Source organism: Pocillopora verrucosa, chromosome 2, assembly GCF_036669915.1.
Source record: "Pocillopora verrucosa isolate sample1 chromosome 2, ASM3666991v2, whole genome shotgun sequence".
Classification (NCBI taxonomy): domain Eukaryota; kingdom Metazoa; phylum Cnidaria; class Anthozoa; order Scleractinia; family Pocilloporidae; genus Pocillopora; species Pocillopora verrucosa.
Genome location: NC_089313.1, coordinates 7607068 through 7619983, shown reverse-complemented (window position 1 = coordinate 7619983; position 12916 = coordinate 7607068). Strand labels below are relative to the sequence as shown.

Genomic DNA, 12916 nt, shown 5'->3' with positions numbered 1-12916 from the left:
ATTGAAGTTAGGGGCAAGAAACCTAAGGTAACAGCGTCTGACGACCATACCTGTGTCACATCGCACGCCTACGAATCCATGTAAGCTTACGGTAGCAAAATTGTTTTGATCGCCGTTCAAGATCAAGGCTCCCACCACATGTCGTCAGCAATTGACGCCCTTAAGAGACTGGGCGCCAAAAATGCTGTGCAGGTGCAGTTACGAGAATCATTAGCTCTGGCAAGGTACGCAGGAGACACAAAACCATCGTGGATAACACATAAACACGCCAGCAGGGGAAAAGGCCCTAGTGAATTTACATTAACGATTTCTTTGCCAGCAGGTAAGTTGAGACAGTTATTGCCCTTCATGCCACCTCAGTGAGTCAGAGAGGTAGAGAAAGCATCTAACATTAAATGCCTTGTTCTACTTTAAATTTCTGCCATCTTTCATAAGAAATAAACAAAGTGCGAGCGATGTTCTCAATTTACATAACAAAATAGTGAAATAAATGAATAAAAAAAGGAGATGTTTGCTACAAAAACAAATTACGAAAAGGTAAATACACCTGCGCAGAATGTGCACAAGATTTTAGTGAAACCAGAGCGTCCTGGGACCCGTGCACGCCACTGAACGCAAGTTTGAGAGATCTCTTCCAGAACCCTTCACAGGACTGTGCTTTAGATTATTTTGCATATTTTAGCCATTTCAGCATTCTAATTGGAACTCGACTTAAACATTATGCGAATATGGCGAACGGTCTAATCAGGAGACAGTTAAATTAAAACTAAGATTTAGTTTTCACATTAAGGCGCAGTAATTGGTAGGCTGAATTTTTGCCAGTAACAAAATTGAAATTGGGTGACAAACAGAATAACACTTTTTGATCATAAAAGTACTGAGCAAAAATACATTGGAATCTCAACGTTATCTAAAATAATCAAGTCTTCTTTGATGCTTCTTTTGCCTGGCAAGTGGTTGTGAATGGTAAAAAGTCTCGCTACCTTGCTTTCCAATGAAAATTTTGGAAACCCTTATTCAGCTGCTGCAGTATCATTTCTTAAATCTTCCTTAGGTAACACTGCATACAAAGGGCTCCCCAATTTTGATAAACAGGGCATGTATATCATGTTTTGTCCTGTTGTCTTACGATTAAAAACGTAGATTTTTTACCATTTTGGTATTTTTGGGAGTGATCTCCTCGTTTGCTGATAGGTCCCGAATCATGATCTGCAGAAACCGGGGCGAAATGAGAACCTGATTTGTTTCACGAAACTGTAAAAACCACTTGATTTACTAGCTCCAAGCTGGCCAATGGGTACGTACCGAAAGTACCCTTCACTTATTTTAAATTAACTTATCTTCCCTATGAAATGAATTTTAGCGAAAACTCTTTCTTTCACACCAGGATGTCTGTGAAAATAAAGTTATCACTAATACCTTGTACGATGTAATTTTAGGAGGCTGAATTACGATCGATGACTACGAATTCATGAACGGTTGACGTACGACCTTTGGTAAAGGCTATGAGGAAGCATCATCATGATTGAGATAAACAGGGACGCAAATGATCTGGATGCACTTGATAAGTTACCAATAAAGCATAAAAAATGGTCAACTCTAAATTCCTGGTCAGCCAATGTTGGTTTACAGCGATTGACGTGACACCATGACATTGCATTATCGATACTGTCTCTGAGTCGATCTATTCAATTCTATGAATAAACTTTCATAAACAAGTAGTTATAACTAGAACTCTGATCAGAAACTGGCATATGACATGAAAATATGACAGTACGATGTTGTTTTAAGCGAGGAAGGGCTAAACTATTCGGTAACTCTGGAGAAAGCTGATCTACCATGAAACGGAAACTTGATATCGTGCGCATAGTGATATGGTATTCGAAAAATGACCTGGTTATTAAAAGTTGGCCATGTTCGGCTGAATTAGGAAACAGCACTAACAAACCAATAAAAATGCTTTCATGTCTCTTATTAACCGAGCTTGAGGTCCGTACTGTAAGTTACGGACCGATTTTCTTTTTTTAAACGCAGGCAATAAATATTCGCGGAAAAAGCGAGGTTCCGTAACGTACAGTGTAGACCGAGAAAGCGAGATGGGTAAAATATTTATTATATCTCTGGGTTCAAATGGTGTGAGAAAAATTCAATTCGAACAAACTTTTAAGTATAGCGGGCCTACAATGAAAACGGTCCACTAAATTGACCAATCATAACGCATGTACCAACCATGTTTCCTGTGTGATAAAGGAACTAAATCTGATGACACGCTGAAGTTACAGACTCATATTTTAGCTAGCTAAATAAAAAGAGAAATTTCAATTTTTGACACAATGCACTACAGTGCAGATCAAGTTGAAGTGTCAATATGCAGCAACATCATAATTTGAATCAAGACCTGAATCTGAAAAGGAATGAGACTATATGCTTTAAGAATAAGAAACCAGGTCGTGCACCCAACTATCGAGTGAAAAACGAAATGTGGCGGGGAAAATGGATATTAAAAATCCTGAGAGACGTAACCGACCTTGGCACAACACACAAGAGGCCAGACCTTCACTGTCCACTGTCTGATATTTTCGATGATATCGCAAAAGTTTTTTAAATATTTGGTTAAACCCCTCAATGGGTCAAATCAATGGTGCAAATGCTTTTCAGTGCTTTTCAAAAGATGGAAAATTTAATTCCAAAACACAGGAGCTTAAACCTTACATGTATACAGTCCGATCCCATGTTTCGAAGCCATCAACAAGTCTTCCGATATTTTCAATTATGTCGATTTGTGAATCTACGCGAAAATGTCAATTCGACTGTGCAAATGCTCTTCAGTTTGATTTCTCTTCAAAGTTTTAACTTAAGAATTGGCAGTAGCGGTCGAACTAAGTCTACAGTTCGCTTCTTAAATCCTCATTCTAACGGGACTACTATTTTTACGAGAGTAATTTGAAGATCCAGTAGTTAAAATAGTTATTTGCTATTGGAAATAAGCTATTTATTGGCGGCACGCTATTCTCAGAAATAACTAAATTTTGCTAAGTCGTTTTGTGAAAGAAGATCCATTGCTTAAATTCTTGAAAGTTATATCAAACAGGCTAAAGAAAATAGAATTATATGAGACAAAAAATGATTTTAATAATCGTATTCCTTAAATAAAAATTACTAAATCGATCCTATTAATCAAAAAGCAATTAAAGCTTTTTCTACAATGAATAATTTACAATTTTACCGCGTTTCTTTTTTTTACCTTTTGTATCTCTTGACTCTCGGGGTTCATTTTTAAGCCAATGTGCTACTTTACCTTTTTCTATCGTATATTTTTCTTGATGGAGCCGTTCCACCTCTTTTGCGAAAAAAATTCTTAGACTAATCACTTCATAAATCTCCTTTATAGCAATGATTCTGCCGTCAGTTTAACTAGTCCTCTTGAGAATCAGATTTTGCATACGGTTAACAAATAACCTCCCTTGATCAGGAACATGAATGTTTTATCAAACAATAACTTAGGAATTAAGTTTATCGGATGATTAGAAAATGCGTTAGCAAAAAGTGCATGACTCATCATCAAGTTTCCAGTCTTTCTGCCATATTCTTCTCCTTGACTAGCCGGCTGGATGTACGACCTGCGTTCTAATTTTAAACATCACGTTTCTCATTTCTTTCTGCCTCCAGCAGTAGATCAGCGGATTAACAAGCGAATTTAACATGGCAAATGTTTGCATCAACGGTATGTTGACTGGGCATGTATTAAAAAGGCGAGTGACTGTATTGACGAGACAGAAACCAAGTGGAAGGAGGTAACCGACAACTGCACCAACTATAAACAATGTTGTCTTAAGCGCCTTGCTTTCTTTAATAAATCTTTCCACTTCTTCTTGAGGCAGTTGCTGTGCTTTTATCCTCCTTTGGTGGCGACGTATTTCATGATACAAAATCACATAAGTGAGGGCAACGAAAAAAATACATGAACTTGTGATAAGGCTTCCGATAAACTGGAGTAATAAGTTCATTTTTAACACCGTGAAAACCCCACACATGAAAGCAGAGGACCAAATTGCTGATACTGCCATCTTCAGGTTGTCGTTAGTTATAAAGCTTTGATAGTGCATCGTAAATTTGATCGCTGCGAGCCTTTCAAAAGTAACCAACATTAAATGAAGGTGTGAAGCCATCAACAGTACAGTCGTAGAAGTCAAATAAAAAGTCATGACTGTTTGACTGCCACTAAGACGGAATAATAGGAATACCCTCCACAGGATATACGATGGCTGGCAAAAAAGACCAGTCAATGCGTCAGTCACCGCTAAACAGGCAAGCAAAATGTTGCTGTTGGTTCGGAGTCGTGGTGTTGTTTTCACGGCCTTTATCACCAGCACGTTAAGCAAGAGGGTGAGGGGACAAGCGATGCCGTTAACGATGATGGTGATGATATAACTAACCTCCAGAGGGGCATTTACCGTACTAGTCATCTTTATAGAGCTGGTAAATTGAGCCCGAAAAAGTCTGATGCATATAGGTTGAATTCGATACCTAAAGTAGATTTGATGAACCCCCCGATCAACGCGTTGGATCTTGCTCGTATCTTTTTTTTTTTAGAGGCTTTTATGGACACGCTTACACTGGTGTGCATGTGTTTCCACTTGACTTTTTCTCGCGCATGATTTACAGAACTTTTCAATTATATACTTAATTTCGCTATTTATTTTGTTAACCATACTAAGTTCAAAGCCTAATCAAGATCAAATCAAGATTTTATCGTCGGCCACTTTCATGTTGAAATGCTTTCAACTGAGTCTCATATTTCGATTCATTCAAATTTAAATCTATTTCATATGAAATGATCGACCGCCACCTGCACGCTCATGTGCTTTCAGTTGACTTTTTCTCGCGGTTTAATGTGGTTGGTATTAAGAAAATATGTGTTTGGGTAGATTAGAAGAAAGATAAAATTTGCAATTAAACCAAAAGGATCTGGAATGGGCAAATATGAAGAAGATCGTCAACTAAGATGAGTTTCATGAATGGACACACTCTACTCGAATGTGCATGCGTTTCCACTTGACTTTTTCTCACGCATTACAGAACTTTCCAACTATATACCTAATATTGTTGTTTATTTTGTTCACTATGCTGAGTTCAAAGCCTAATCAAGACCAAATCAAGATTTTATCGACGACAAATTTCATGTTCAAGAATTTTTACTCAACTTTTTATCGTGGTTGTATGAATTATTTATTAAAATTTGTTCTTAATTTTGGTCGGAAATCACAAGATATAAGTTTGGGTAAATTAGAGGGATATAAAGGAGAAATGAATCTAAAAGAATTTGTATGGGCAAGTTTAGAGAAGATTTTTAACCGAGATGAATTGCGTGAATATTTAGCAAGACTCAACTCAATTCACTTATGCATTTTTTCGAGCTTTCCCTTGCCACAATTTAACAACTTCCATCATCTGAGAAATAGGTATGGCTTACGGTTGACACCGCTAATGGAGCTCAATGGTCGGTCAAAGAAAAGCTCTTCTTTGAAAGTGACAACAACCAAGAAGGTCTTTTAAAATAACCAGAGGAAAGGAAATATTTTGACGAGCATTTCCGTCGCCTTCACAGTCATGGAGAATAGAAGTAAACATTGTCAACATGCACTTTATTTTCATCGAAAAAAAGAGGCGGGAGGGACTTCACCGATAACAGGCTTTTACGTGCCCAAGCCTAAGATAACTGTACCGGTACTGATAAAGGGAGGCGTGATGTCCTACTTTCTCCGTCTGAAAACATCAATGTTCGAAGACATCGTTAATAAGTCAACTAATATGAATTGCATGAATGGACACGCTCTTCTCCGGGTGCATGCGTTTCCACTTGACTTTTTCTCACACATGAATCATAACAGTTTCCAATTGTAAGAAAATATATGTTTGAGAAGATTAGAAGAAAGATAAAAATAGCATATCAAACCGAAAAGATCTGGAATGGTCGAATGTACAGGTCAGCGGGCATCGGTCAAGATGGCCGCAAGTTTTGAAGCTCTCAGTAAAAGAGGCTAAAACTCGCATTTTTTCATCTTTGGTTAACCTTTGAACTTCTTTAATTATTACATGTCAGTATTTAAGTGTTAATATGTCTAACAAGAGAGGGAAACAAAAAAATTCTACCTACACAGACGACTTCGAAGCATTTGTCAGAGAATCGCTCGTAAAATTGAGTGAAGGCCAAGACAGGATTCTCCACGATGTAGCCACCTTAAAAGGAAAAGTCCAACTTAACGAGTCGTCCTTGAACGACATCTCAGCAAGACCCACAAAAATAAACCATAACTACGAAGAAGTCAAGGGCGAACTCCATGATGCCAACTGCAAAATCGAAGAAATTGAAAGTACCATGCAAAATCAAGCCCAACAAATTGGAGCGATGCACGAGCGATTCCTGTCTATCGAGCGCTATTCGCGTGAATACAACCTGAGGTTCCACAACATCCCGGAGTCTCCCGGGGAGGATTGCCGTCAGAAAATCGGAGATATTTTAACTGAGCAACTTAAAATGGAGCCGAAGATAGAAATGCGCATCGCGTAGGCCCAAGCATCGCCGACAAGCCGAGGGCGATAATTTGTAAGTTTGTTTACTGTCCTGAACGATTTAAAGTGCTTCAGAAGAAACGTGACCTTCAGAACATCGTCTGAAGATCGGGAGAAAAAGAAGAAGTTAAAAGATGTCATGAAAGAGGCATACTAAAGTGGAAAGAAGCCACGTTTTCATCGTGGGCAATTGTATATAGGCAGAGCTTTGTTCAAAAATTCATATATGTCTTGATCATTGTCAGGTTAGTTAGTAACCATGGAGTAATACGCGAGATTGGGAAATGTTTTAAATCTCCTGAATGATTAATAACTCAAATGATCCAGACCTAGATCTTCAATGTACCCCGCTTACTCAAGCCAATATTTCTTTCATTGTTTGCTCGGTGACCTCCGGGGAGTGATTTGGATTTCTACACCTTGTTGTATAGGAAGCACCCATGTATTCCATTTTTGGAAATTTACAGCTTCAAGCACTGGTAGGAGGCCAATTAATGAGTTCAGGAGTTTTATGTTCATCTGTAGTATTATTGTAATCAAAATAGTTCTCATGATTGGAAATGATTACGGAATCTTATCGAGGCAAACACCCAGCCATTAATTATGCCATCATTGATCAATTTACAGCTTGAAGCCCTGGCGGGAGGCTGATTAATGAGTTCAAGAGTTGTGTTTTCATCCGTATTATCATTATAATCAAAATAGTAATCATAATTGGAGATGATCAAGGAATCTTATCGAGGCAAACACCCAGCCGTTAGTTCTGACATCATTGATAGCTATACAGCTTCAAGCACCGATAGGGGGCCAATTTAAATACATGTAAAATACTTTAAAGATGAGACCTATGGTTTAAAATGAGCTTGTAGTTCGGATGTGAAGCAACAACATTAAGACAAAGTTAAAAAATAATTTCCGGTGTTTAAACTTGTCAACCTGTTAACAGACTGAAACTGCGTATTTTACAGATGGAGACTAACAAAATTCCCGTCGCATTATTAATGCAACTAACTCTAATTGTATTTACAACGAAATGCGCCAAAAACTTCAGAAGGGATGGCGAAAAAGGGGTAAATTACGCTCATTTTGTGAAGAACCCCTTTCAAGGACTAAATGCCACTGCTGTAGCCAGTTTGATGGTAATCCAACTCCGAGATTGTACATATCATTGTATCAATCATAAAGAATGTTACTCGATAAATTTCGCTCGAGTTTCTTTCGACAGAAGGCACAGATGTGAGCTGCTGAACACAGACAAGTTTCGAAGCTCGGATAAGTTAGTGTACACTGACAGCTTCAACCATTATCACATTCAGGTAAGTACTAATGTAAGCTGTAGCCACACTGAATTGCATTTGCTTGAGTCAGACTGAGTTGACATTGAATTTCAAGGTCAAATTTTGAGCTTAAGTGAAGGACTCTACACATGTCCTTTTTCAAGGACATTCAAATCAATCAGAAAAAAGAACACATGAATTACTTTTCTTAGTCCTCTTATCGTGATAACCACAGAACAGTTGCAAAAGAGCTTAGACCTTTCTTAGATGCTCTATAAAGAAAGCCGCATATATTTGCTATGTAGAAAATTAATAATTTTTTTGTGGTTGTTTCTTTTTTGCTCAAGTTTAACTTTATTTCACAGAGCCCCTGCATAAGCAATCCTTGTCAAAATGGAGATCATTTGTGTCGCCCGATTTACAGTCAGGATGATTATCAGTGTATTTGCAAACCAGGTTTTACTGGAGAGAACTGTGATGAAGGTTTGTATTAATATTACTTTACAAGTCATCAAGATTCGATTCAATCATTTAAGATTTTCAGAAACTAATCATTTCTTTCATAGTTTAGTTAGCACAAGGTATAAAAAATGTTTTCAAAACAAGTGCATATAACTAGTGTGCGAAGGCAACATGCCTTCTTCCTCGTATAAATATCACGATAGCAATGAGAAAAAAGTCGATCCAAATAATAAGAAAACCTTTAAAATTATAATACAGGAGACTCCTCTTATCTCCGCCTGGCATGATAGCGATTGGGAAAGCACTGTGAAACTGGTGTGTGCAATAACTTACCAGGCTCTGAAAAGAAGTAATAACGACTCTTCACAGTTTTATGTCCTTTCCAAGAAGGTTCGAATCAAGAGGAAAATTGTATTTCTCTTCTTTTGTTGTATTTTTGGTACCAATAATCAAACCATTTGACATATTTTCAATTTACCCAGACATAGACGAGTGCACCAGTAATCCTTGTTTACATGGAGGAACATGTATTGATCAGGTCAATAAATATGTATGTAACTGCCCGGCTGGAACCGAAGGAGACCGCTGTGAAACTAGTAAGTATTCAAATTTTAATCAATTCGATATCTCCAGACTTTTTTACCTCAGCCTCTTATTATCTTACCCAAAAAGCATGTCTCTGATACTAAATTAATTCTACAAATGCCATTCTCGCATTCGACACAGATGTCAACGAGTGCTGGAGCAACCCCTGTTTAAACGGGGCGACCTGTGTGGACCGAATCAATGGATACGTTTGCAACTGTAAGGAAGGATACACTGGTGCACACTGTGAAAGTGGCAAGTACACTTTTTCCTCATAAAAGACATTGATTTTGCTGAGGCTATAGTTAGTTTTCAAAGGAACTGCTCATATTATTTAAAAAAAAAAAAAGATTATGTTGACTCATCCTCATGTAAGATTATTTATAACAACCTCGCCCTACGTAGCAGGTGACGCCTCCATCCGATTGCCGCCGCAACTGGCTTTGTATGATTTTGGAATAATTGCTACTCAGGCGTTGAATGCGGCTGCACGTCTTGAATTACTGTTTTCACTTTTTCGAAGTAATTTTCTAGTTTTTGCTCTCGTTGAAGGAGGCTGTTTATTCACAGTGTCTAGGGCACTTTTCACATATGAGCGTAGTGCATGACCAAACTCATCATCGACTTGTCTGTAGTTCCGAAGTGAAGCAGCACACCGCAAAATCCGAAAGTCTGTAGAGATTCGTTTCCTCTTGTGAACTCATTTTTTCCCATCTTTCTTTGTGCCAAGCTCTTAACAAAACAAATCACTATCTTTAATACCATCGTATCAATTAACAATAATATATACATACCGATATCAAACTATTAATCATAGAGGTCTTCCAATGTTCGAAATAAACCCATTTAGGTACCCTCGTGTTTTAACATATTAAACAATTACTGACGTATTTTATTGTTTTAGAGCACTGGATTAAGATGTCACCATCAACAGTTTGCTTCTCAGCCAGAGACGACAATTATGGAGCTTTCTATATTCCTACTAATGGTAGCATCATTACCTTCAAGCTCATATACAAGTACGGTCACGTAAACTGTTTCACTCCTGGATTAGGTCTTTGGTTATCCAGGTGGGGCTGTAATGGGTTAGGCCGTACTCACCCCCTGGGGGCACTTTTAACAGATTCAAGCAGAAATCGCCTTCTGCCGAAAGATCAATATCTGTTTGGAGGAAGCGACTGCGGTACGAGTCAATTGTACATGCTACCTTGGGCTGGAACCGAATCTGATGAGCTCCGCTTCGATAATTTTCCTACTCCAATGCCAGTGTCAGCAAACCAGGAATATCAAATATGGTTTGCAGAGGACTTGACGGGCTGCAATGAGTTGGATAACGGTTTTGAAGAAACATGTGCTGAGGTGCACGGATTGTACGTTTGATTCAATTGGATCTTGAATCTTTATCAAACCTTACTAAAGAACCCTGGTATGAGACAATTTGTACAGTTATTATATTTTTACTTCTTTTTTTGACTTTTCAAGGAAAACGTCACAGCTCAAAATGCCTTTTGCTCTCTGAACATTTACCTCCGGCCTAAGAAATCTGTCACATGACATCGCACGTTATTAGGCCTAGGCATAGAGGTTTATAAAAAGCTACAATCACTGTTTCCATGGATACGTTTTATTACCATGGATTGTTTTAGGGTTATGGAGACGGGGCTGTCATGAGTATTTTATCATCAGTTAGGTATGACGTCTTATATAGGGCGGTTTTGAAACTTGTTTGGTTCATTTTCAGTAGGAGATATCATATTTATTCAACGAGATATGACGGTGAACCTGAGGCTGTCTTCGAAACATTATTAAACGTGGCATGACCACACGTGCATTTTATTCTGACCTGTGCTTCATTAAGTACCAACACCATCAGACGCCCATTATTTTATCAATTTTATTCAAATCAGTAGTACTGGAAGAGGTTAGTAATGACAATAGCCATCATTAGTATCATTTTGTTGTAAAAAAACTACCATTTTCAGCGTTAATCACATAATGCACGATGATAATGTACATATATGTATGAAAACCTCTTTTGAATATCATTCACTAACTATAACATATGTAAAAAGATTAGTTGGTAGTAAGACGGAGAGAGAACTACGTTCAGAGTCATAATGATCCACCACTTTGTTACAATGTAAATTTTGTGTACAGCAAGTACTTTCTCGATTATTCCACTTAGTATATACCAGTCATGTAAATAGTGCTAGTTCGGAAGGCAATAGCAAATTTTCGGTGTTCAAATTTTTTTTACTACCCAAAGGTTAATATTCGGTTAGATGTTTTTTGCCCGTTTTACTGCTAATGGCTAACCCATTGCATTGAGACCCTCAACCTTTGTATTGTGTTTACTGGTCATTTTCAACAGAAAACAAGTCAAGTTGTCATGGAACCTGATTTAGTAGACTGATCTTTAATCATGTACCCTTTTTCATTGATTAGTTCCACTAAAACCCAGAGAACCTTAGGTAACAAACATCCAAAAGTCCGAGGCTAATATCCAAACAAAAGTTGCTAGTTATTACTGCTTGATTGGGCATAATCAAAACCAGTAGCACGTACGGACAATTTTACTGATACTAAAAGGTACATATGGTATTGTCAGATCGTAGTGACATTTCACGCAGTTCGTAATTTAGTTGATATATCACGTTGACGTCTGTGAGAAACTGTAACAATAAAAAACAGGTTGTTAAGAGAGAAAAGTACCGTCTTCTTCGTCAAAAGTAAAGAGAATCGATACATTTTGTCTCACGTTTGTGCTATCGATATTGTTTGGCGTGGACGCATCCACTTGCGCTAAAAGCTTCAAACGAGCTGGCCAGCCCAAACTGAAACACGCCAATTTTAGGAATTTTCCCTCGTATAAACTAAATACCACTGTTCTGGCGGAATTAAAGGTTATCTGGCCCTAGGAGTGTACTTATCATGGCATATAATACACCAAGTACGTTACTCGGTAAACTTTACGATAGTTTCACATACAGTGAAGAATTGAATGAGTGTGAGATGCTGAAATCGGACAAACAGAGTCACGTTACACCCAACTTACACGATTTTTTTGCCCTCATCTTTACGAGGAAACACCAATCTGTAAGAGGGAACAGTATAGCAGTCTTTACAAAGATAAAATCGACCCAGGTCTTTACATTTAATCATGGGACGCTTCAAGAAGAAAAAAAGTTTTGATCGCCCAAGAGGCGGTATTTTCTTATTAAGCTTATTTTCTTTGTGGAAACAATGCATGTCTTATATTAAAGAAGACAACAGTAATTCGTGAACACAAGGTCCACAAATAGTCCTGGCCAAATGTCACAGCAAAACATAGCATGAACAACTTAAAATACGTAAAACGAAGAAACTCAAAAATAGCCCAGAAAGCAAAAAGCGGCATCGGTAAAGCTGATTTCACCTTCTTGATCGAAGGCCTATTTAAGGCTAACTCCGATAAACCCTTCTTTATGCAGGTCATGGCTTTGAAATTTTAAAGTCCAGAAACTGTGTTGGTTAGATAATCCAGAGAATACACATTGTTTTCAACTGACTATCTTCCCGTTCCGTCTACAAGCTTCGGCGCAGTGCAACTATTCTTACAATGGCCTTTTAAGAGCGCTTGTCGGTAAAAATCAGACATATCGCGGCAAGGGTGGAAAATTCTATTTCTTTCTTATGTTAATGTTAGATAGGCTAGGCTATAACTAAAATCACTGGATACTTTTTTTGGCAAAATATCTTTTTATTTCAGAGAAAAATACAAATAACGAAATTCCGTTAAAATCGTCATTTTTAGCAGCAAATTATAGCACGAGTTTGAGGATTTCGCGTGCAAAAACGAATCATTATCTCGTCTTTCAAACACTCAAATCTTCTTTTTCGATCTCATAGGACCTCGAAAAATGATTTTTGTAAACATTGCGCTCTTCTTTGCGCTTAAAATAATTTAATTTCGAAAGCATACATTTCTCTTCAGTAAAAATACTTCGTGAATAAAATTAATTTTCACCATGTGCTAAACC

The 12916-nt window shown here is 37.7% G+C and overlaps 1 protein-coding gene and 1 pseudogene across 1 annotated transcript; both read right to left on the bottom strand.

The window, feature by feature from the left end:
* LOC136279210 (2-(3-amino-3-carboxypropyl)histidine synthase subunit 1-like) overlaps nt 1-12916 on the bottom strand; it is a 490303-nt pseudogene that overhangs the window by 207419 nt on the left and 269968 nt on the right.
* On the bottom strand, nt 3600-4466 carry LOC131794032 (adenosine receptor A2a-like). Its single transcript, XM_059111540.2, has one exon. The coding sequence runs from the start codon at nt 4464-4466 to the stop codon at nt 3600-3602; it is 867 nt and encodes a 288-aa protein (XP_058967523.2).

What these genes read in the sequence shown, in the direction of transcription:
- LOC131794032 (XM_059111540.2), bottom strand. Translation starts at nt 4,466, where the DNA reads ATGACTAGTACGGTAAATGCCCCTCTGGAGGTTAGTTATATCATCACC.